General features: G+C 43.4%; 1 protein-coding gene across 1 annotated transcript in view; it reads left to right on the forward strand.

Annotated features, from left to right (window-relative positions):
- mcf2l2 (MCF.2 cell line derived transforming sequence-like 2) overlaps positions 1-24,581 on the forward strand; it is a 139,283-nt gene that overhangs the window by 112,032 nt on the left and 2,670 nt on the right. Inside the window, exons 18-33 of the mRNA XM_045688610.1 lie at positions 1,454-1,523; positions 1,621-1,713; positions 1,909-2,001; positions 2,440-2,565; positions 2,792-3,010; positions 3,610-3,702; positions 4,885-4,963; positions 6,552-6,606; positions 6,752-6,849; positions 9,120-9,218; positions 17,368-17,454; positions 18,027-18,101; positions 18,476-18,565; positions 18,913-19,028; positions 19,515-19,630; positions 24,426-24,523. Of these exons, the coding sequence (XP_045544566.1) occupies positions 1,454-1,523; positions 1,621-1,713; positions 1,909-2,001; positions 2,440-2,565; positions 2,792-3,010; positions 3,610-3,702; positions 4,885-4,963; positions 6,552-6,606; positions 6,752-6,849; positions 9,120-9,218; positions 17,368-17,454; positions 18,027-18,101; positions 18,476-18,565; positions 18,913-19,028; positions 19,515-19,630; positions 24,426-24,523 (1,607 nt within the window). The remainder of the gene's footprint in view (positions 1-1,453; positions 1,524-1,620; positions 1,714-1,908; positions 2,002-2,439; positions 2,566-2,791; positions 3,011-3,609; positions 3,703-4,884; positions 4,964-6,551; positions 6,607-6,751; positions 6,850-9,119; positions 9,219-17,367; positions 17,455-18,026; positions 18,102-18,475; positions 18,566-18,912; positions 19,029-19,514; positions 19,631-24,425; positions 24,524-24,581) is intronic.

The following is a 24,581-nucleotide window of genomic DNA, read 5'->3' on the forward strand; positions in this document are numbered from 1 at the left end:
TCTGTCAGATGTCAGTTGTGCGGAGGTGAGGATAGAGTCAGGCACAGGACACAGAACTGAGTAAAATAATGTACTTTACTCTCGGAAAAAATCATAAACCAATAATCCACGCAGGGATAACAATCCTGACACAAACAACTAACACGAAGACAAGAAAACAATCATGCACAAAACATAATGAGAACCAGAGGGTTAAATAGGGAAATAATCATAACGAGATGGGAACCAGGTGTGAACACTCAAGACATAACAAATGGAAAAAGAAACGTGGATCGGTGGTAGCTAGAAAGCCGGTGACGACGACCGCCGAACGCCGCCCGAACAAGGAGAGGCACCAACTTCGGCAGAAGTCGTGACACATTCAATAATCATGTTAAACACTAATATTGCACACAGGGTGAGAATGTAGGCTTGCTACAACAGAGGGGTTGAATACTTATTGACTCAAGACATTTCAGCTTTTCATTTTGAATGAATTTGTAAAAAATTCTAAAAACATAATTCCACTTTGACATTATGGGGTATTGGGTGTAGGACCAGTGACACAACCTCACTTTAATACGTTTTAAATTCAGGCTGTAACCCAACAAAATGTGAAAAAAGTCGAGCAGTGTGAATACTTTTTGAAGGCCCTGTAGCTATGTTAGGCTGCTGGAATTATTTGCAGTAAAGTTTTTTTTAGCACAATCCGTTATTCTGTTACCAGGCTTTGCATCTGCACTGTTCTTCCAGTAAATATGTTTTTGTAAAATGTTTATAGGAATTTGTTAAAAGTAGTCCTTGTGTATAGAGTTGTATAGTTTGCAAAGTTAAACAATCATTGGGTTTTGTTTGACATGCTTTTTAAATTGAAGAATCTGAGAGTCAGCATCATTCTGTTACCTTGGAATCGCCCTATGTAATATACTTATCACATCCCGTGCACCACCAAAAAATACTAGATGTTGAGAGAATAATGTTCTTCCTCTCATTTGGGTTGCTGACACCTGGTTTGCAACATGGGGCTGAGGGAACATAGACATGGTCCCGTTTAAGGCTGGCGTGCTGGAATTCCTTGCATTTTTGTTTTCAGTTTTTTTAAAACTTGCCCGACTGCTCAGTTCACTCACCCCAGGAAATAAGGCAACCCTTAAGGTCCCTGCTACAAGTAGGTTCCGCAGTTTTACCTGCATTTAACCATCAGGAGAAAGAAAATTGCAGACCGGCATCTCCGGCTTCCCTAACATCACAAACATTCCAAACAGAAGTGCACAGACTCTGCCCACAAGCTATTATTTTCCAAACCAATCTTTACTCTACACTTCCGCTTTACTTCCCAGCATAGGAAATGGCAATCTGATGAAACTGAATGTGCAGTTGCTATGCAATTGTATCCAATGTTATGCTTTATGTGCCTTGTAAAGTGCAAACAGGAAATGTGTAATTGAGTTCACTTATTCCTTGTTGTTCACAGGACTTTTTTCAAAGAGCTTGAAAATTGCATGGAGAGGCCAGAGTTGGTGGGGACTTGCTTTTTGAAAAGGGTGAGTTCCTTGTGTTAATGTCATTTGGAAACTGAAGGCCATTTACTGTGCTGTTACGGTGTGTTGCAGTGCAAAGTCTGTGTGTGTCTCTCTCCAGAAAGAAGAGCTGCAGATCTATGAGAAATACTGTCAGAACAAGCCCCGATCAGAGGCACTGTGGAGACAGTGTGGTGACAGCCTGTTTTTCCAGGTGACTCCCCTTCCCTATGTGTCTCAGTGTTAACATGGTTATGATATAGTATTCCACTATATGATGGTGTCAGTTTACATTAAGCAACATGTCATTGGACAAACTTACATTTTCTGTTTGGATGACTAAAATTATAACATTGACTTAACACAAATGATTGCAACTAGAAACATTCTGTGATGTTTGTTACTGCAGGAATGTCAGAAGAAGCTGGACCACAAACTCTCCCTGGATGCATATTTACTCAAGCCTGTGCAGAGGATCACCAAGTACCAGCTGATGCTCAAGGCAAGTTTATCACGGTCAAATCTCTCACCTTAGCACCATACAATCAAGCCTTCCACATCAACACACAGATAACATATACTATGCTCAAACTTGATCCTTGGACTAACGTGCAGAGCACTTCATTCAGTCCTAATCTGATTGGAAGTCTCAAGTATATGTATTTGTCATGCCTAGTGCACCTTGATATCTTGCAGTAAAACCACCCACACAGTTAGGTCAGTACCTGTAGCCATGTTGCTGAAAAGACACAGCTGAATGGATATTGAATAGTATAAGTTGCTGTTGGTTTTAGAGTGGTTTCTTTGCAGTAGCCTGTGTGGTTGGAAAGCCTTCATTCTGAAACTTGGTCTGTTGTTAGTGTAGGAGTAAGCCAAACACTGAAAGATATATTATTTATCCAACTTCACTTTGACCCTACCGGCTCTGTTCCCCTTCTAGGAGATGCTGAAATGCAGTAAGAATCAGGAGGGTACTGCTGAGTTGGAGGAGGCCCTGGCCACCATGCTGGACATCATCAAATCTGTCAATGACTCCATGCATCAGATCGCCATAACAGGATTTGAGGTCAGTATGACTGGGCTGGAGTTTAAGGGTGTGAAAAATCAGTTTGATGCCTATCTTAGAGTGGATCTGCTGGGCTGTGGGAAAGTTATAGGAAACCCTGCCGTAAATGAGTTTGACTAATCGGGCGGAGAGAGACTGTCATGGCTAGGCTGTATAGATGTATAGAGGGTGTACTGTATGTACGTGGGTGTGGGACTGATGGCATCTGTGTCTCTCTCACCCCCAGGGAAACCTTAGTGAGCTTGGGAAGCTTCTGATGCAGGGCTCGTTCAACGTGTGGACGGACCACAAGAAGGGCCACAGCAAGGTGAAGGACCTGGCCCGCTTCAAGCCCATGCAGAGGCACCTGTTCCTCTACAACAAGATGCTGCTCTTCTGTAAGAAGCGGGAGGAGACCACGGACGAGAAGCCATCCCCCTCCTATAGCTTCAAGCACTCACTAAAGGTGAGGTCGGTTGGTGGGGTCAGTTCTTGTTGGACAAACATAACCTGTGTGTATATACAAACATCACCTTTTGTGTAAGAGAACTATTTCTGACCTGAAATTGAAACAAGAAAGCATGTGCTAAGTCCATTTGCTTGACTGTAGGGCCATACTGCCCACTATCCTACACTAAGTTCCCCCGCCTCAAATGGAAACTTCACAGTGGCTCTCTCAGACCCCTGAGAACCTTGGTATTCACTGTCACTCCCCATATTTCAATTCAAGCTTATCTAGACGCATGAAAAATTAAGGCAGTAAACAGGGCCCTACGATGACAGGAACCTTTCATCACTGGGATCCTGGAACAACCATTTGTTTTCTTGAGGAAACCTTTGAACTTGTTTTCTGCTCCCACTCGCTGGCTAGTGTGCATGTAACCAACTCAATGAATAGTGCTACTCATCGCTCAATAGAAGTGAAAAGACACATTTCAGCTTGTAGAAAAAAAGCTGTAGCAGTTCACATTGAAGAATATAAGGGCATCATAGTGTGAATCAGCGGTGTAAATCTAAAATATAAAGCCGTCACTGTTTTTAACCACAGCCTTGCCTTTGTTTCAGATGAGTGCCGTGGGAATCACAGAAAATGTCAAAGGAGACATTAAGAAGTTCGAGGTCTGGTATAACGGCAGAGAGGAAGTCTATATCATTCAGGTACATGTCCATATAGTTTCTGTGTAAAAAAAAAAAACTTCCAAAACATATCCATTATTCCCATTTGATATTACCAGTTATTCTAAAGAATTCTAAATACATACTAGATAAACTTGATAAAACTGTGATTCAGCAACATCCTTTACTAAGTAGCATACAGTGCATTCGGAAAGTATTCAGACCCCTTCCCTTTTTCCACACTTTGTTATGTTACAGCCTTATTCTAAAATGGATTACATTTAAAAAATCCTCATTGATCTACACACAATACCCCCTAATGACAAAGCGAAACAGGTTTTTGAAAATGTTGCAAATGTATTATAAAATAAAAAACAGATACCTTATTTACATAAGTATTCAGACCCTTTGCTATTGGACTCGAAATTTAGCCTAGGTGCATCCTGTTTCCATTGATTATCCTTGAGATGTTTCTACTACTTAATTGGAGTCCAACTGTGGTAAATTCAATTGATTGGACATGATTTGGAAAGGCACACACCTATCTATATAAGGTCCCACAGTTGACAGTGCATGTCAGAGCAAAAACCATGCCATGAGGTTGAAGGAATTGTCGTTAGAACTCCGAGACAGGATTGTGTCGAGGCACAGATCTTGGTAAGGCAACCAAAAAATGTCTGCAGCATTGAAGGTCACCAAGAACACAGTGGCCTCCGTCATTCTTAAATGGGAAAAGTTTAGAACCATCAAGACTCTTCCTAGAGCTGGCCGCCCGGCCAAACTGAACAGTCGGGGGAGAAGGGCCATGGTCAGGGAGGTGACCAATAACCCAATGGTCACTCTGACAGACATCCAGAGTTAATCGGTGGAGATGAGAACCTTCTAGAAGGACAACCATCTATGCAGCACTCCACCAATCAGGCCTTTTTGGTAGATTGGCCAGATGGATTCCACTCTTCAGTAAAAGGCACATGACAGACCACTGGAGTTTGCCAAAAGGCACCTAAAGGACTCAGACCATGAGAAACAAGATTCTCTGGTCTGATGAAACCAATCCCTTTGACCACTGGGTGGCAGTGTTGCCCTATGAAGAGTAGCCACCCACAGACATCATTCTCACAGAAAAATCTATTGTCTGGTGTGAGGCAGGCTATAGAGTGAAACCTCAGGGTGTTTATATATATATATATGTGTGTATAACTGTGTGTTTGTGTGTCTCCACAGGCTCCCTCCATGGATGTGAAGAACATGTGGGTGTCAGAGATCCGAAAAGTTCTGACGGGCCAGCTCGAAGCTTGCAGAGGTATACAGTGTGTGGGGGTTCTCTCTAGGCATATTCAAACCACCCTCTCTCTCATACAGCACTAGACATCTGAACACAGCCCTGAACCCTCTCAGACTGCTGATGTGAATGTTAAGCAGTGGGAGGGGGGGGTTATTCAGTGTTGGAGGAGAGCTGATTTAGAGTTAGGGGAGGCAGGTGGACAACTGTTTGTGAACACATACCTGACCCTGACGGTACAGTCCACTCACTCACATACACACACATACACACTCCTCTCCCTCCACCACCCTCCAGCAGTATGCATCAATCGCCGACTGTTCCGCTCTGAAGCTCCTGACAGTCAGGAAAACGACCCTCTGCTCTGTCTACACTCGGCTGGACTGACAAGCTGTGTGTATGAGAGAGAGAGGATGTGTGTGTGTGTATGTGAGGGGACTGAGTAATGACATAGCAGCCCTCATATGAAGCAGAGTGAGAGAAAGATGCTCTGGCCTGCTGGAGGGTTGGAGGTGATTTACGCCTGTCTCGGCTGGCGAGCGGGGGGAGGGGGAGGGCAGCACGTAGCAGAAAAGAGCGGCACACAAGATAAGCCACTGTGTGCGGTATTAAAAAGCCCGGCGATGTGGGGTTTGTGTAATAGCAGGACAAGGCCAGTATACAGACCATCCAGCTCCAGCAGTGGCTTGTACTGAGGATACCGGCTGCAGCTGTTTGATTTGATGACTCCCCTGGGCCTTGGCAGTTAACTGTCCTGTCCTCCTGTTAAAGGTCCAATGCAGCCATTTTTCTTTCAATATCAAATCATGTCTGGGTAACAATTAAGTACCTTACTGTGATTTTTTTTTCAATAAAAATTGTCAAAAAGAAACAAAAATAGCTTCTTAGCAAAGAACAATTTCTCAAGCAAGAATTTTGAAAGGACTGTCTGTGAGTGGTCTGAGTGGGGAGGGGAATACTGAAAATGAGAGGTTTGGAACTATCTTTCTTATTGGTCTATTAAATAATGTACTGCCTGCCTTGGTGACGTCACCAGGCAGGCCAAAACGCCATCCCACCAGAAGAGGCTGAAATTCCAGGCGATCTTTTCAAACAGCTCTTACACTAAAAGGGCATTATCATAATTTTCACAATTTCACAGCATTATTCCAACCTCATAGTGTGGAAATGTAAATAAAACACAGGAGAATCACATTTTTGACTGCACTGGGCCTTTAAAGACACGGATTAGTGGCTTCCATTCTGTCTGCACCACTGTTTTGGTCTATGGCTTCAGGTCTGACTGCGCTGTTTTGGTCCACGGACTCTCCTGTGGCTTATGTGACCCCTGGGATTTCTCCTGTTTTATCGCCTGGCATTGAAACACATAGGTTTATCAACCTGCTTTTGACTGCAGGTTTCTCACACAGTCCTACACACAGTGTGACATACACAAGCATGCAAACACATGCGCGTGCACACACACACACTTGCATACCTAAGATCTCACCTAATAAATTCACCTCACTGACCTTTTTATGTCAATTTAACCTAATCTAATATCCCTTTCATTCCATTGAAAATAAATCTACTTTCTATTCCAATGCCATTTTCTTTTCTCCATTCACAGAGGCTAGTCAACTCCATCAGAAGATCACTGAGAATGTGTATCATGCTCCCATGAGGTAGAGTACTCCGTCTCTCAACGTTTTCATCATGTCCTGTGATTGAATGGCGGCACCGCACAGATGCTCTCAAGGATAGTGAATGTAACACTTCTACAGTGGCTGTGTGATTGACTGTCCTATATCTCTTGTCTCCTCCACTCAGAAACATGCGCAAAATGGCCCTGAGGCAGTCGGACTCGTCTAGCCCGGAGACAGGCTTCAGGAGGAGCAACCCTAGCCCCAACATGAGACAGAAACGAGGTGAGATGTCACACAGCCGCAGCCAGTCCCGCCAGGCCCCCGGCCCTGCCAAACCAGCATCCACTCAGCTCCGCTGACTGGAAACAAAAGGCAGCAACTTCCATGTACAAATCATCCCATAATGGCATTATGAAAGACACCACACTGATGGCACAATTAGCTGGGATGTTTTATCTGGGCTCTAACTATTACTGGCTCCAACTCTTTCTGTCTCGGCATCAGCCCAAGCCAACCCCTCACCACCACTTCCCTCTGATCGCTCACTACATACACTATACTGGCAGATGAGGATGAGGTAATGGGTAAGATTTCACGCTGTGTAGAGCCCGGCGGCAGAGCACTGCTGCATCACAGTGCGAGGGAGCTGGGATAACGGTAGTCTTCCAGGGAGCGGGTGTTGGTGGTTAGAAGAGGAGAGTTGCTCTTTGACTCTGGATGTGGTCAGTGGCTGGACATCCCTAGCTCTAGGAGTAAGTGGATCCGACAGGTGCTTAGTCCTGGGTGCATGAGGGCCTTTATTACCCCCACCACAGACTCACAGAGGAAATCTATGAAATCTCTCCCATTCTCCTCTGTGGGAAAGGAATATTACAGAAGCTGGTTGAGCAATGGTGTTTTTCAGTACCAACCTTACACTAAAATGTCTACATTATTCATTTAGTTACACAACTGCAGTACAGTATGGTTTTGACTACAATGAGTTTTGAACTGTGGTCTGGTGGAACTTTTTAGTTTTGACCCATATGTAACTGATGCCAACCATTTCCCTGATTGGGACTGTTTCCTTTTGGGTCAGAAGGACCCACTCCAGAGGTCGTGACCCCAAATACTGTAGTCCCACTAGTACACCTCCCACTATACCTCCCCAGTCTTCCGGGGTTAGTCTGACTAGCTGTTAGATTCTGCCAACGGTACGGTATACACCACACTCAGATAGTCTGATGAAAGGCTTTCCCATTCTTTATTTATAAAAAATAATTTCACTCCGCTTTTCTCCCCAATTTCGTGGTATCATCACTGCAACTCCCGTACGGACTCAGAAGAGGCGAAGGTCGAGAGCCATGCGTCTTCCGAAATACAACGCCCGCTTAACATGGAAGAGGAAACACCGTACACCTGGCGACCGCGTCAGTGTGCACTGCGCCTGGCCCGCCACAGGAGTTGCTAGTGCGTGATGAGACAAGGATATCCCTGCCAGCCAAACTCTCCCTTAACCCGGACGACACTGGGCCAATTGTGCGCCGCCCCATGGGTCTCCCGGTCGCGGCCGGCTGCGACAGAGCCTGGACTCGAACCCAGAATCTCTAGTGCCGCAGCTAGCGCTGCTATGCAGTGCCTTAGACCACAGCGTCACTCAGGAGGCCCTGCTTTCCCATTCTTAGTCAGTCTACTGTATTCTCTCTCATAGTTGTCCAAAAGCTCTGATTTATTTTCTAATCTCAAGATCTCCAGAAGGCCAGAGTAACCTCAGAGGACAGAAGCAGCAGCTGCGTTGACATCTCTCTGTTTGGCAGCTTTGTCAGAGGTGTGAGACGAGATGAACCTGGAAGTTGTGATTATTCTGTGTTCTCACAATCAGAAGGTGATAATTATGTACATGATAATATGGACATTTTGAGCGGTCCTCCAGGGCAGGTAGTTCAAGTGTCCTTGAAATCACACACTCTCCAAGACAAGCTGTCCATTTTGAAAAAGTGTAAAACTGTCTTCTAGTTTTGGCATTGGCAGGTGTCTAAATCCTTATACCCATGCAGTTCCAGCATGATTGTGGAGGACTCTTCTCTTCCTAATGCAGGTTGTGTTGATGGAACATAGAGGGGTAAATCATGGATCAGATTTGTCCATATGATGAAAGTCTCCAGGAAATTCCATGGCAAACTTATTATGCATCTCAGAGCTCTGTCAGCATTGTGATTAGACCAGAGAGAGACCCTTTTAGTGGAGATGAGAAAGATCTAGATAAAAGCTATCATTAAGGACCATCTGTCTCCAGCATAATCTTACAAACATATTTTTTTACAACCTTGTCAGCACTCTTCAAACTTGTGACAATTTGAATATATTTTCAGAAATAGGTTTAGGTTGGTCTACACCTGATCTTTGAATCAGTTTTCATGCAGACTCAAGTGTGGGTGGTTGAATAGAGGTCTCCATAATGTCCAGGATTGTCATGGTATCCATTACTCTTACAAAGTCGTACCTCAGGCTTTCTCTCTACCCTCTGCTTCTGCTTTCTCCTTTACCGTTTTCCTCTCCCTTTCCCTCCCTAGCTGAGGCTTCTGCAACTAATAACCCTGACCACAATGCTGCTCTTGCTAGAAAGCGCTTCACCTTGCAGGGCCTCTCCAATAGAAGGTCTCTTCCCTCAGGTAAAGAAGCCATGACATCTCCACTGACCTGCTCACCCTGTCCTTATCACCACCCTGTCCTCATCCCCTCTTTGAAGAGGTCCCACTCATTGTGTTGTATACAACTTCACCTACTCTCATTCATTCTCATTGTTAGTCATTATCCTTAGCCTGCTACTCTGTATGTCTTTGTGCCGCAGGCAATGCTGCTAATACACACTGGTGCTTTCGCTCAGAGCAGAGAACTAGTGTATGTATAGTATGTCAGGCGGAGTCAGAGGAAGGACCAACATATTGTCAAAGACTCCAGCCACCCAAGCCATAGACTGTCCTCTCTGCTACCGTACGGCAAGTGGTACCAGTGCCCCAAGTCTGGAACCAACAGGACCCTAAACAGCTTCTACCCCCAAGCCATGAGACTACTCAACAAGATTGCTAAATAGCTAATCAAATGGCTACCCAGACTACCTGCATTTACCCTTTTTTTGCAATGACTATGCACACACACTAGACTCTACCCACACACTTAAACATACTTACACCGACAACCCAACACACACATACACACACTACATATGCCCACTTTCACATATGCACTACACATGCATACTGATACCACACACACTTTCACACCGTATGCTGCTGCTCCTGCTCCACATACGCTGCTGCTACAGATCAATCTATTATCTATCCTGTTGCCTAGTCACTCTATCCCTATATATGTACTCAGTGGCTAGTTTATTAGATACACCCATCTAGTACCGGGTCGCACCCTCCTTTGCCACCAGAACAGACTGAATTCTTTGGGGGAAGGAAACATTGATCAATTGGTATCAAGGGACCTAATGTGTGCCAGGAAAACATTCCCCACACAATTACACCACTGCCACGAGCCTGTACTGTTGACACCAAGCAGGATGGGGCCATAGACTCATGCTGCTTACTCAGCATGACCCAACAGGAACTGGAATTCGTCGGACCACTCCTCAATTGTCCAGTGTTGGTGATCGCCTGCCCACTGGAGCTGCTTCTTCTTGTTTTTAGCTGATAGGAGTGGAACCCTATGTGGTCGCCTGTTGCAATAGCCCATCCGTGACAAGGACCGACGAGTTGTGCGTTCCAAAATGCCGTTCTCCATAACACATGCCATTATTTGCTTGTTTATGGACCGTCTGTTAGCTTGCACGATTCTTGCCATTCTCCTTCGACCTCTCATCAACGAGCTGTTTTCGCCCACAGGAATTCCGCTCACTGGATGTTTTATCTTTTTCTCTGTAAACCCTAGACATTGCGGTGTGGGAAAAGCCCAGGAGGCCGTCTGTATCTGAGATACTGGAACCGGCACGCCTGGCACTGACGATCATACCACGCTCAAAGTTGCTTAGGTCGCAAATTTCTCCCATTCTAACGTTCGATCGAATACGAACTGAATGCCTCGATGCATGTCTGCCTACTTTTTAGAGAACCACGGCCATGTCACTCACTGAGTGTATGTACATAGCTACCTCAATTACCTCGTACCCCTGCACATCGACTCAGTACTGGTACTCCCTGTATATAGCCATAGTATATAGTTATTAGTTATATAGTTATTTTTCTTGTTATTGTTATTCACTGTGTATTTATTTCTTGTCACTATTTTTATTTTGTATCTTAACTCTGCGTTGTTGGAAATTGTTGAACCCGTCAGTAAGCATTTCACCCTTAGTCTACAGCTGTAGTTTATGAAGCATGTGACAGATAACATTTGATTTGATTAGAATTTTCCAAATACTAGTATGTCTAGAGAACAAAGGGATTTCACATTTTCAAGACTATAGAACAACCTTGGCATCCAGGCAATGAAAACGCATGAAGGCTAAATTCGCAGACAGGTAGCCTTAGTAAATGTCAGCCTGTAATGCTTTTGACATTCAAAAGTGTATTAACATTTTTTTAAGAGGATGGTTTGATTCAAGGTTCTTCTCCACAGAATACATCCTTAATAACAATACTGATAACCTGATTAGCTACATCTGATTATATTTTACAACATACATTAGATTGCTTTTAGTTAAACAAACCAATTGAACAGGGAGATAGGTTTATTTTCTTACCACTTTGGTGCTATTACAGGGGTCTTGTGGTTTGTAAGTGGGCAATAACATTACTGTACATAATATGTCAGCATTTGTATGGTGATAATCTAATACTGTGTAGTTGACTCCATTCATGATGCAGAGCAGGCTAGCTGAAGAGAAATGGACACTGAGGGGGTGATGTTTTTGTACTTATTGGCCCGACGATGGTAATGCCTCGCTGTGAACTTGAGTTGTCGATAGATTTCATCTTGTTAGCATACCCCACCCCACCCATATCCCACCCAACCTAAACGATATCATGACCGCCATCGATAAAAGACAGTACTTGCAGCCGTCTTCATCGATCTGGCCAAGGCTTTTGACTCTGTCAATCACCGCATTCTTATCGGCAGACTCAACAGCCTTGGTTTCTCTAATGACTGCCTTGCCTGGTTCACTAACTACTTCTCAGATAGAGTTCAGTGTGTCAAATCGGAGGGCCTGTTGTCCAGACCCCTGGCAGTCTCTATGGGGGTGCCACAGGGTTCAATTCTCGGGCCGACTCTTTTCTCTGTATATATCAATGATGTCGCTCTTGCTGCTGGTGATTCTTTGAGCCACCTCTACGCAGACGACACCATTCTGTATACATCTGGCCCTTCTTTGGACACTGTGTTAACAAACCTCCAAACGAGCTTCAACGCCATACAACACTCCTTCCGTGGCCTCCAATTGCTCTTAAATGCTAGTAAAACGAAATGCATGCTTTTCAACCGATCGCTACCCGCACCCGCCCGCCCGTCCAGCATCACTCTGGACGGTTCTGGACGGTTCTGACTTAGAATATGTGGACAACTATAAATACCTAGGTGTCTGGCTACTGTAAACTCTCCTTCCAGACTCACATTAAGCATCTCCAATCCAAAGTTAAATCTAGAATTGGCTTCCTATTCCGCAACAAAACCTCCTTCACTCATGCTGCCAAACATACCCTCATAAAACTGACTATCCTACCGATCCTTGACTTTGGCGATGTCATTTACAAAATAGCTTCCAACACTCTACTCAACAAATTGGATGCAGTCTATCACAGTGCCATCCGTTTTGTCACCAAAGCCCCATACACTACCCACCACTGCGACCTGTATGCTCTCGTTGGCTGGTCCTCGCTTCATATTCATCGCCAAACCCACTGGCTCCAGGTCATCTATAGGTCTTTGCTAGGTAAAGCCCCGCCTTATCTCAGCTCACTGGTCACCATAGCAACACCCACTCGTAGCTCGCACTCCAGCAGGTATATTTCACTTGTCATCCCCAAAGCCAACACCTCCTTTGGCCGCCTTTCCTTCCAGTTACATTTACATTTACATTTAAGTCATTTAGCAGACGCTCTTATCCAGAGCGACTTACAAATTGGTGCATTCACCTTATAATATCCAGTGGAACAACCACTTTACAATAGTGCATCTAAATCTTTAAAGAGGTGGGGTTTCAGGTGTCTCCGGAAGGTGGTGATTGACTCCGCTTCCTTCTCGGATATACGCACTCTCCTCCTCTCACCTTTTCCCTTCGCTTGTGGACTTCAGTGCACAAGACAACAGCTGTCTGTGACCAAGTGGAAAAACCTTTCCAAGCCAAACTTTCATACAACAACCACTAAACACAGACTACATCTTTGTCACTATATTAGCAAACGTCATTGTCAACATGGCTACTAGAACTAACGCTTTATTAAAGTGTACAGCAAGCAGTTTAGCAGTTACACTGCCGGGACCTGTGGCAATAAATTAATAAAACCAAAAGCTTACCTTGACTTGGAAGAGTTATAGTGTTGGATAGCCATAGCCGGCTAACTAACATAGCATCCCTCTCTGTTTGAGCTGTGTGTTTAAGTAGGCTGAACTTGCTAGCTGCATTCGCTACCTAGGTACAGTGCATTCAGAAAGTATTCAGACCCCTTCCCTTTTTCCACATTGTTACGTTTCTGACTTACTCTACAATTGATCAAATAAATAAAATTCCTCTTCAATCTGCACACAATACCCCATAATGACAAAGAAAAAACAGGTTTGTCGAAATTCTTGTAAATGTATAAAAAAGGAAAAACAGAAAGACCTTATTTACATAAGAATTCAGACTCTTTGCAATGAGACTCGAAATTGAGCTCAGGTGCATCCTGTTTCCATTGATCATCCTTGAGATGTTTCTACAACTTGATTGGAGTCCACCTGTGGTAAATTCAATTGATTGGACATGATTTGGAAAGGCACACACATGTCTATATAAGGTCCCACAGTTGACAGTGCATGTCAGAGCAAAAACCAAGCCATGAGGCTGATGGAATTGTCCGTAGAGCTCAGAGACAGGATTGTGTCGAGGCACAGATCTGGGGAAGGGTACCAAAAACGTTCTGCAGCATTGAAGTTTCCCAAGAACACAGTGGCCTCCATTATTCTTAAATGGAAGACGTTTGGAACCACCAAGACTATTCCTAGAGCTGGCCGCCCGGACAAATTGAGCAATGGGGGGAGAAGGGCCTTGGTCAGGGAGGTGACCAAGAACCCGATGGTCACTCTGACAGAGCTCCAGAGTTCCTCTGTGGAGATGGGAGAACCTTCCAGAAAGACAACCATCTCTGCACTACTCCATCAATCAGGCCTTTATGGTAGAGTGGCCAGACAGAAGTCACTCCTCAGTAAAAGGCACATGACAGCCCGCTTGGAGTTGCCAAAAGGCACCTAAAGGACTCTCAGACCATCAGAAACAAGATTGAACTCTTTGGCCTGAATGCCAAGCGTCACGTCTGAAGGAAACCTGGCACCATCCCTATGGTGAAGCATGGTGGTGGCAGCATCATGCTGTGGGGATGTTTCTCAGCGGCAAGGGACTGAGAAACTAGTCAGGATAGAGGGAAAGATGAACGGAGCAAAGTACAGAGAGATCCTTGATTAAAACCTGCTAAGGACTTCAGACTGGGGCGAAGGTTCACCTTCCAACAGGACAACGACCTTAAGCACACAGCCAAGACAACGAAGGAGTGGCTTCGGGACAAGTCTCTGAATGTCCGTGAGTGGCCCAGCCAGAGCCCGGACTTGAACCCAATCGAACATCTCTGGAGAGATCTGAAAATAGCTGTGCAGTGACGTTCCCCATCCAACCTGACAGAGCTTGAGAGGATCTGCAGAAAAGAATGGGAGAAACTCCCCAAATACAGGTGTGCCAAGCTTGTAGCATTAAATCAAATGACAAAGACAAAATGTTCAGCTACCCGTTTAAGGGCGAGAGGTTACCACTCGAGTCACGAGTGTGAGATTTGGGATCAGACTAGAGCGTCTCTTTGGCTATCTGTTGAAACAGTAGACTCAAACTAACATTGAAAAACAACCGAGCTTCTGAACAAAATAATGTAAATAGCCAAGAAACACAAGGACAATTTCTAACTTTGTAGACTTTTGAACAATTAGACCAACAACTTTCATACCTGTGCACAGGATAGGATTAAATAGGATTCCTATTTCTTTGTGCGATTAGCAGCTATGAAACAAAACAGCAGACCGCAGCAATAAATTGCAACTCGCACGTGCACATACTTGACTTTTGATTTTTTATTCAGAAATGTAACGCACTGCAGAGCAAATTGACCACCCGCCAACATGGCTGGTGAAATAGGCAATACCTAAATCTACCCGCATTTGGCGGGTGGCGGGTGTTCTTTTTATGCCCCGTCTCTGATCCTTTGATTGGGTGGACAACTTCAGTTCATACTGCAAGAGCTCTGATAGGTTGGAGGACGTCCTCCGGAAGTCATCATAATTACTGTGGAAGTCTATGGAAGGGGGTGAGAACCATAAGCCTCCTAGGTTTGATATTTACAGTTGAAGTCGGAAGTTTACATACACTTAGGTACATTTTTCCAACAATCGTTTACAGACAGATTATTTCACTTATAATTCACTGTATCACAATTCCAGTGGGTCAGAAGTTTACATACACTAAGTTGACTGTGCCTTTAAACAGCTTGGAAAATTCCAGAAAGTGATGTCATGGCTTTAGAAGCTTCTGACCTCAGAAAAACAATTGTAGACCTCCACAAGTCTGGCTCATCCTTGGGAGCAATTTCCAAACGCCTGAAGGTACCACCTTCATCTGTACAAACAATAGTATGCAAGTATAAACACCATGGGATCATGCAGACGTCATACCGCTCAGGAAGAAGACGCATTCTGTCTCCTAGAGATTAACGTACTTTGGTGCGAAAAGTGCAAATCAATCCCAGAACAACAGCAAAGGACCTTGTGAAGATGCTGGAGGAAACAGGTACAATAGTATCTGTAAAACGAGTCCTATATCGACATAACCTGAAAGGCCGCTCAGCAAGGAAGAAGCCACTGCGCCAAAACCGCCATAAAAAGCCAGACTACGGTTTGCAACTGCACATGGGGACAAAGATCGTACTTTTTGGAGAAATGTCCTCTGGTCTGATGAAACAAAAATAGAGCTGTTTGGCCATAATGACCATCGTTATGTTTCGAGGAAAAAAGGGGAGGCTTGCAAGCCGAAGAACACCATCCCAACCATGAAGCACGGGGGTGGCAGCATCATGTTGTGGGGGTGCTTTGCTGCAGGAGGGACTGGTGCACTTCACAAAATAGATGGCATCATAAGGCAGGAAAATTATGTGGATATATTGAAGCAACATCTCAAGACATCAGTCAGGAAGTTAAAGCTTGGTCGCAAATGGGTCTTCCAAATGGACAATGACCCCAAGCATACTTCCAAAGTTGTGGCAAAATGGCTTAAGGATAACAAAGTCAAGGTATTGGAGTGGCCATCACAAAGCCCTGACCTCAATCCCATAGAAAATGTGTGGGCAGAACTGAAGAAGTGTGTGCGAGCAAGGAGGCCTACAAACCTGACTCAGTTATACCAGCTCTGTCAGGAGGAATGGGCCAAAATTCACCCAACTTTGTGGGGAGCTTGTGGAAGGCTACCCGAAACATTTGACCCAAGTTAAACAATTTAAAGGCAATGCTACCAAATACTAATTGAGTGTATGTAAACTTCTGACCCACTGGGAAGTGGGTCAGTTCTCTGCTGCCAATGACTGGAACGAATTGCAAAAATCACTGAAGTTGGAGACATATCTCCCTCACTAACTGTAAGCGTCAGCTGTCAGAGCAGCTTACCGATCGCTGCAGCTGTACACAGCCCATCTGTAAATAGCCCATCCAACCAACTACCTACTTCATCCCCATATTTGTTTTTGTTTTTCTGCTCTTTTGCACACCAGTATTTCTACTTGTACACCCTCATCTGCACATATATCACTCCAGTGTAAATTGCTAAATTGTAATTACTTCGCCACTATTGGCCTATTTATTGCTCACACTGTATACAGATTTTTCTATTGTGTTATTGACTGTACGTTTGTTTATCCCATGTCTAACTCTGTGTTGTTGTTTTTGTAGCACTGCTTTGCTTTTTCTTGGCCAGGTTGCAAATGAGAACTTGTCCACGATTTATCTTCATCTTCCTGCACTTCCTCGTGTCTCCTCCATTCATTGCATGTTTCTCAGTCCCACAGTCAACCGCCTGCCTGTTTGAACTCACTAATTTTATACAACTAAGAGAAATTAATCATCTTGAAGGGATAGTGCGCCATTTTGGCAATTAAGTCTCTGCGTGCCGTTTGAAGGAAGTTGAAGGTCATTTCTGGAGCCATTGCTAACTAGCATTAGCACACTGACTGGAAGTCTACAGAAACAGCTAGCATGCTTCTACTTCCTTCAAACTGTATGCAGAGACAAAATTACACTCCATGAGTTCATCTGACTCTGGGTAAGTAGAAAAAAGGGCTTAATTGCTAAAATGTCACACTATCCATTTAAGCTGGACAGTGTTTAGTGGGGAATCAACAGTGACAGTTATCACCAAGTCTTATATCAAATCAGAAGTCAATCCAGAGAAAAGGCAGGAATCCTCAAAGCAATATGCTCATTTAGCCTTGCCATTAAAATGCTTCTCTGTGCCTTCCTGTGCCATCCATCCCTCTCTCCCTCCCTCATATTGTTTTGCCCAGCTAATTGCTAACCCTGCCCTGCCTTTCACAGCCTGTCCTCCATCTAAGGTGACAGATGTCACGCGCCGCTTCTCTTTAGCCTCCTCTATCAGTGTCTCCGCCACCAGACGCACAAAAGGTACCTGATTGCCTGGGGTCTTTCGCTTTCTTTTTATCTCTCCTCCCGTCGCCATCAAACTTTTTAAAGTGTTTGAGAGCAGGTACAGACCGGTTAGTGAGGGGGCTCTTTGAGAGAGAGAGGGAAGGGAGAGAGAGCTAGAGATGTAGAGAGCAGGAGTCAGCTAAGGTAATGAGAGAAAAATATATTTTCTTAACAAGGCCTACCCATTTATGAATCTCATGATATTGATGAGATGATGAATAAAATCAGTCTTTCTCAGAAATGAAACAAAAAGGGAAAAAAAATTGTTGTTGAGAAACCATAGTAATCGAATGTGAATTTTGATAAGCTGACATTTGGAATGTGGGGTGACATTCAGAGCTGCAAAGCAAGTGCAATTGTTGTGGAATTTAGATGAGAACTTCATTTTGCCAATATTCCCCTCCTTTCTTCTTCCTAGTAATCAAGTATTTCAATAACTTATGAGCAATGAAAACTGAGGATGTACAATAAAATGGATTTTGCTTCACTGTCTCAATAGATCAAATTTTCCACTAACGCTTCCACCATGCATTCATTGCCCCTGACAGGTCCTCCTTCAACTCATGTTAAAAAGACCAAAAGACATGAGATAAAGAGTGATCCAACACCATTCGGTTATGAAGGTAGCTATAGCTTCACAGTATGCTGTGGATCTGTGCATGTTCAGCCGTCTTTGTTAATGGGGACGGCTTTGCATTTTGGTGAGGTGACGTGTGTGTGCGCGTGCATGTGTGCTTGCATGAGTGTCTGTGTGTGGGTGTGTGTTTTGCCTGCTCCGTTGTGATTCAATGTGATGCATGGTATATGTATTAGTTTGGCACAAAAAGTGCTGAACAAGATGACTTCACATTAGCAGTGCCATGTTGTTGGTAATGAGTCAGTGTGGCTGTGGAGCGATGATGGCTCCTTAATTTATTTCTGAATGCGTATATCAATTTCCTGCAATGTGATGTAAAATGGCATCCCAGTGGTCTGTAAAGAGCTAATTTCCTCCCAGATACATTACGCAGTGCTATCCCTGCTGCGAGCAGACACAAAGGCACCACAAGCACTGATTCAGCTGTGCCTAGGTCCACTTCTCAACCAGGTAATCTACTGATGGAAAAGTCACGCTATGACGTATTTTTCTTTTCTAATTTTGCTGGTTTTGGTTAAACATTTTTTGTCTTTTTTTTGCCATTGAGTGTCTTGTTGTATGTGGCACCTTTTCGATTGGTTTCTTGCATTGTGTTTTTTAGATATTTCCAACTTCTTCATACCTTCTTTGACTGTCAGTATAAATGTTTCAGAATGTTCAATGCTTATGTGTAAAGGGTACATTTGCAAAGCAGTGGATGTGTAATGACATGTCTTAAAACTAACGTGTTCACTTCTTCTAGTCAACTGAAGGGTTAATAGGACCTTGTCTTCTTTCTGTATGCTCTTTTTCTCTAGGCTGGACCCAACGGTGTTTGCCTTCAATGGACACAGAGGACTTTGAAACCATCCATTCGAGTGCAGAGGAGCTCTCCAACTCTTCGGATGGTGAGGACCAGTCCAGTAATAAAAATGTAAGTTATGTTGAATAAATCCTGACAGGTAACTTCATCCCCTCCATCTTGTTGCTTCTCTTAAATCCTTTCAATCCCCGGGAAATAAATCCTCTCTGCTTAATTATTTCCCACCATCACCCATCTTGTTAACGCGGGCTGACGACTTGACATTTAAAAGACAAAATAGCCTAGTGTGGGTCTCCCCAGAGCCTCTGGATTTCTCCTTCCATTACAATCTTTCTGATGTATGAGAGCCGGAGATCTGTTTTAATGGAGGGCCTGCTACACAACTCTACCACACTGAGAATAATGCTCCCTGAGTCCAACATGAGACTGACGGATGGACATGCTGTACACACACATAGAATAGATGGGTGGACACAGACACACGTCACATGACACACACACGAAAGTTACACACCATCACATACAAAGACAAACCACAACTACAAGGATAGAGCATCTCCTCTAAATCACCCTCCTCCATTCTCTCCCGGCTCTTAGGGGGACAATGATCGCTTCCGTGTCCAGTTGACGTACGAGTCGAGGACAGCGCAGGACCTGTCTCTGGAGTCAGGAGATTTAGTACAGTTCCTGGATGAGGCAGAGAATGGCCACTGGTGAGTGATGGTAGCACCCACCCTCTCTATCCATTGAACACTATGAGAGTCCCAGAGAGAAACCAATTCTCCTGCCGTAGTAAGAGGGACCCAACTCAACAGGAAAAAGCACAATCATATTAGTCCTTGTTCCTGCACTGTATTCACACACTTCCCATCTCTATCGCTTCTCTGATTTAAAACCGTGTTTGTAAAAATGTATAACTAATAACAATGTTGTTCCTGGGTTCCCTTGGGACTAACAGTTATTGCTGTGTTGTTTTATATTAAACGTTAATTAATTGTAAAATTATTTCGATGAGGCATTCAGGATATTAAAGCATAAATGTTGAGTAGATCTGTATATCACAGTGGAAATTAAAACACAATGCCTAAATGAATAATATATACGTCTGTTCGATTCATCCCACCACTATGAGGAGTGGTTATTACCTTCTCACAGTAATAGCCTCCAGAATCCACTGCAAGCCAGGGTGGATGAGAGAGGGATTGTGGTTTCACACGAGCTTTCGCAGTACATTTTGGGGTGACTAATACACCATTAGATTAAAGCTGCACTTAAAAATGCTTTGAATATGCTCATATTTCATCACCTCATGCATATTTCATATTTTAAAACCGTCTTCAATCATTTGCATCTTTGGGTTCTGGCACTAAAACGTCTCACACAACCCTCTCCTCTCCTTTTCGGCAGTCAGTGATATGAAGAATTTATATATTTTTTCATGGATGGAAGTCAACATGTACTGCACAGAAGTTTTTAAAACTCTGCACAACTCTCTTTGTGTATGATACCTCTGACTAACTGAAATCTGGTCCACCATTTGCATTGATGTTAGCACAGTGCTCCCAGGAGCGGGTGCACCTGTCTGTCCATGCCACAGATAAGGTGTCAGCTTCACACCTAGCATCCACACGTAGGCTTCAGTATGTCCCCAGCCCACTCACTGTTGACAGCATATTTACAAATGCTGTCAACAGGAACTTTGCAAGAACAAGAATGTCTCCTTTTGTGAGCATTTTGATTTGCTGTGGGAGAAACCAGCACTCTGTAAAAGAGAGAGGATTCACTCTAACCGCAGGGGTTCTAAGATTATCTCCAGCAACATTGCACACTGTTTTAGAGACTGACAGCCAGGGTATATAAATGCTCCAGTCCTCACTGTCGTAATCAACAACAGAGGACATGGAAAGCATATCACCTCCTGTAGAAATGGTAGTACGGTCAATGTAACTTAATTTATGTTTCTCTCACTCCCCTGAATACCTATGTCAATCTGACAGCTTTTGTCATCAGTAATCATGTGCCTATAAACCTGAATTACACTGTTAGCACTGAGACAATTGACCCTAGTAGGAAGCCCACTGGGAGCAGTTCACCTTGCACTATCAGCGCAAATAAGCAATCCAGAAAAGGGCAAAAATTGCCCACAATAACATATGTAGCCTGAGAAACAAGGTTCATGAAATCAATAACTTACTAACATCAGATAACATTCATTTCCTTGCTATCGCTGAAACTCACTTGGATAATTCATTTGACACAGTGGTAGCAATACATGGTTATAACATCTACAGAAGAGACAGAAATGCCAATGGGGGAAGTGTTGCTGTATACATTCAGAGTCATATTCCTGTAAAGCTTACAGAGGATCTCATGTCATGCTGTTGAAGTATTATGGCTTCAGGTTCACCTGCCTCAACTAAAGCCTATTCTTGTGGAAAGTTGCTATAGACCACTGAGTGCTAACAGTCAGTATCTTGATAATGTGTTAAGTGCTTGATAGTGTATGTGATATCAACAGAGAGGTATATTTTCTGGGTAACCTAAATATTGACTCATTTTCTTCAAGCTGTCCACTCAAGAAAAAGCTTCAAACTGTAACCAGTGCCTGCGATCTGGTTCAGGTTATTATTCAACCTACCAGGGTATATATGAATGAAATCATCCACGTGTATTGATCACATCTTTACTAATGCTGCAGAAATATGCTCCAAAGCAGTATCCACACCCATCGGATGTAGTGATCATAATATAGTAGCCATATCTAGAAAAACCAAAGTTTCAAATGCTGGCCCTAAAATAGTTTATAAGAGATCATACGAGAGGTTTTGTAGTGATTCCTATGTTGAAGATGTAAAGAATATTTGCTGGTCTGTGTGTATTGAAGAACAACCAGATGCCAGAATGTACACATTTATGAAATTGCTTCTTCAATGTACTGATAAGCATGCACCCAGTGGATTGATGAGGAATTAAAACATTTTATGGTTGAGAGGGATGAGACGAAAGTCTGGCTGCACAGCCGATTGGCAAATTGAAAAATCATATGACTAAACTAACCAAAAAGAAGAATAAGTTGTACTACGAAACAAAGATAAAAGATATAAAGGATGATTAAAAAGCCTTGGAGCAGCTTAAATTACATTTTTGGCAAAAAGGCAAACTCAGCTCCATCCTTCATTGAATCAGATGGCTTATTCATCACAAACCCTCTGATATTGCCAACTACTTTAATTACTTTTTCATTGGCAAGATTAGCAAACTCTGAACCTTCATATCCCTTAATAACTGACCAAATTATGAAAGACAAGCATTGTTATTTTGAATTCTTTAAAGTGAGTGTGGAAGAGGTATAACAATTATTGCTGTCTATCAATAATGGCAAACCACCTGGTACTGACAATTTGGATGGAAAATTACTGAGGATGGTAACGGACTATATTACCACTCTTATTTGCCATCTCTTCAATCTAGACCTACAGGACAGTGTGTGCCCTCAGGCCTTGAGGGAAGCACAAGTAATGGCTCTACCCAAGAATAGCAAAGCACCCTTTACTGGTTCAAACAGCTGACCCATCAGCCTGCTACTGACCTTTAGTAAACTTTTGGAAGAAGTTGTTTGACCAGTACAATGCTATTTCACAGTAAACAAATGAACAACTGACTTTCAGCACGCATATAGGGAAGCGTACGCAACACTGACACAAATGGTTGATGAATGGCAGAAAGAAATTGGTAATAAGAATATTGTGGTAGCTGTTTGTTAGACTTCAGTGCAGCTTTTGACATTATCGATCGTAATCTGCTGCTGAAAAAAACGTATGTGTTATGGCTTTACATCCTCTGCCATATCATGGATCGAGAGTTACCTATCTAACAAAACACAGAGGGTGTTTTTTAATGGAAGCCCCTCTAACGTAAACCAGGTAGAGTTTGGCATACCACAAGGTAGCGGTCTTGCTTGGACCCTTACTTTTTTTCTATTTTTACTAATGACCTACTAGTCTTGAGTAAAGCCTGTGTGTCTATTTATGCTGATGACTCAACATTATACACACCAGCTACCACAGCAAGTGAAATCACTGCAACACTTAAAGAGCTGCAGTCAGTTTTAGAATGGGTGGCTAGTAATAAGCTAATCCTTAATATATCCAAAACTAAAAGCATTGAATTTAGGACAAATTATTTGCTAAATTTTGTAATGAATAATGTGTCAATTGAGAAGACTGAACTGCTAAGTGTAACCCAAGATTGTAAACTGACATGGTCAGAACATATTGATGCAAGGTAGCTAAGATGGGGACAGGTCTGTCTGTAAAGCTCTGCTTTCTTGACATCACAAGCAACAAAACAAGTCCTACAGGCCATAATTTTATCACGCATGGACTACCACCCAGTTATATGGTCAAGTGCCACAAAAAAAATACATAGGCAAATTACAGTTGGCCCTGAACAGAGCAGCACAGCTGGCCCTTAAATGTACACAGAGGGCTAATATCAATAACATGCGTGTCAATCTCTCCTGGTTCAAAGTAGAGGAAAGATTGACTGCATCACTACTTGTCTTTGTGAGAGGTAGTGGCGTGTTGAAAGCACCAAATTGTCTGTTCAAACAGCTAACACACAGCTCAGACCCCCATACATACCCCACAAGACCTCCCAAGTGGGGTCTCTTCAGTCCCAAAGTCCAGAACAGACTCTGGGAAAGGCACAGTACTACATAGAGACATGACTACATGGAACTCTCTTCCACAACAAGTAACTTAAGCGAGCAGTAAAATCTGATTTTAAAAAACCCCTGATAAAACAGCACCTTACTACGCAGACTTTGAAGAGAGACACACACACGCACACACACACAAACACGCATACGCACACACACTGTAAAATGTTACCTTTTATATTGTACATTTCTAATAATAGAGTAATAATGCAATATGATGTATTGTTTTATTTATGATATAGGCTGTTCTTTTGTTGTGATGTAATTGTTTTAATCCTGTAGCTGATGGGGGATCCTAATAAATACTAAATACATGAGAAATGGGGCCAGTGCACCTTCTCATGTCCCTTCATGTGGGTGGTTCGCATCAGGCCAAGGCCAGAGAGTGCTTGTTCTGCTAGGCAGAGCTGCAGAGTGTTCAGAGTGTATAGACAGAATGCCGGGAGGATTTAAATACATATATGAAGCAGTACAGAGGCTTTGGACAGAATCAACTGTCGGAAGCAGCAGCATAACCAATGAATACACAAGCTTTCCATCACACGAAGCAGGGTGTCAAAAACTGAAACTTTGGACTTGACAGTTCACAGACAAGATCATAGAGAAAACTCCTGATCAAATACTATGCCTATAAATACGTGAGATTGTACACTCCCAGGGCTCCATCAGCTCTCCCCACTGCCAGTGGCAGTAATCCAACTCCTAGTCACTCTCTGATCACTTCTATTCCAGCATGAGACCCTACACCAGCCTTTCCATTAAAGCCTACATTCTCTTTCATGTTTTAGGCTAGTCAAGAATCTTATTACTCAGAAGACAGGTCTGGTACCGCCCAGTATACTTCAGACAGCAGCAGAAGGAGGTCACTCATACTGTAACACTACTGGTATTTCTGACTAATCCACATCCACTATAAAATTATGAGGTATTCCTGGCATTGCAAG

Source organism: Salmo salar, chromosome ssa10, assembly GCF_905237065.1.
Source record: "Salmo salar chromosome ssa10, Ssal_v3.1, whole genome shotgun sequence".
NCBI lineage: Eukaryota > Metazoa > Chordata > Actinopteri > Salmoniformes > Salmonidae > Salmo > Salmo salar.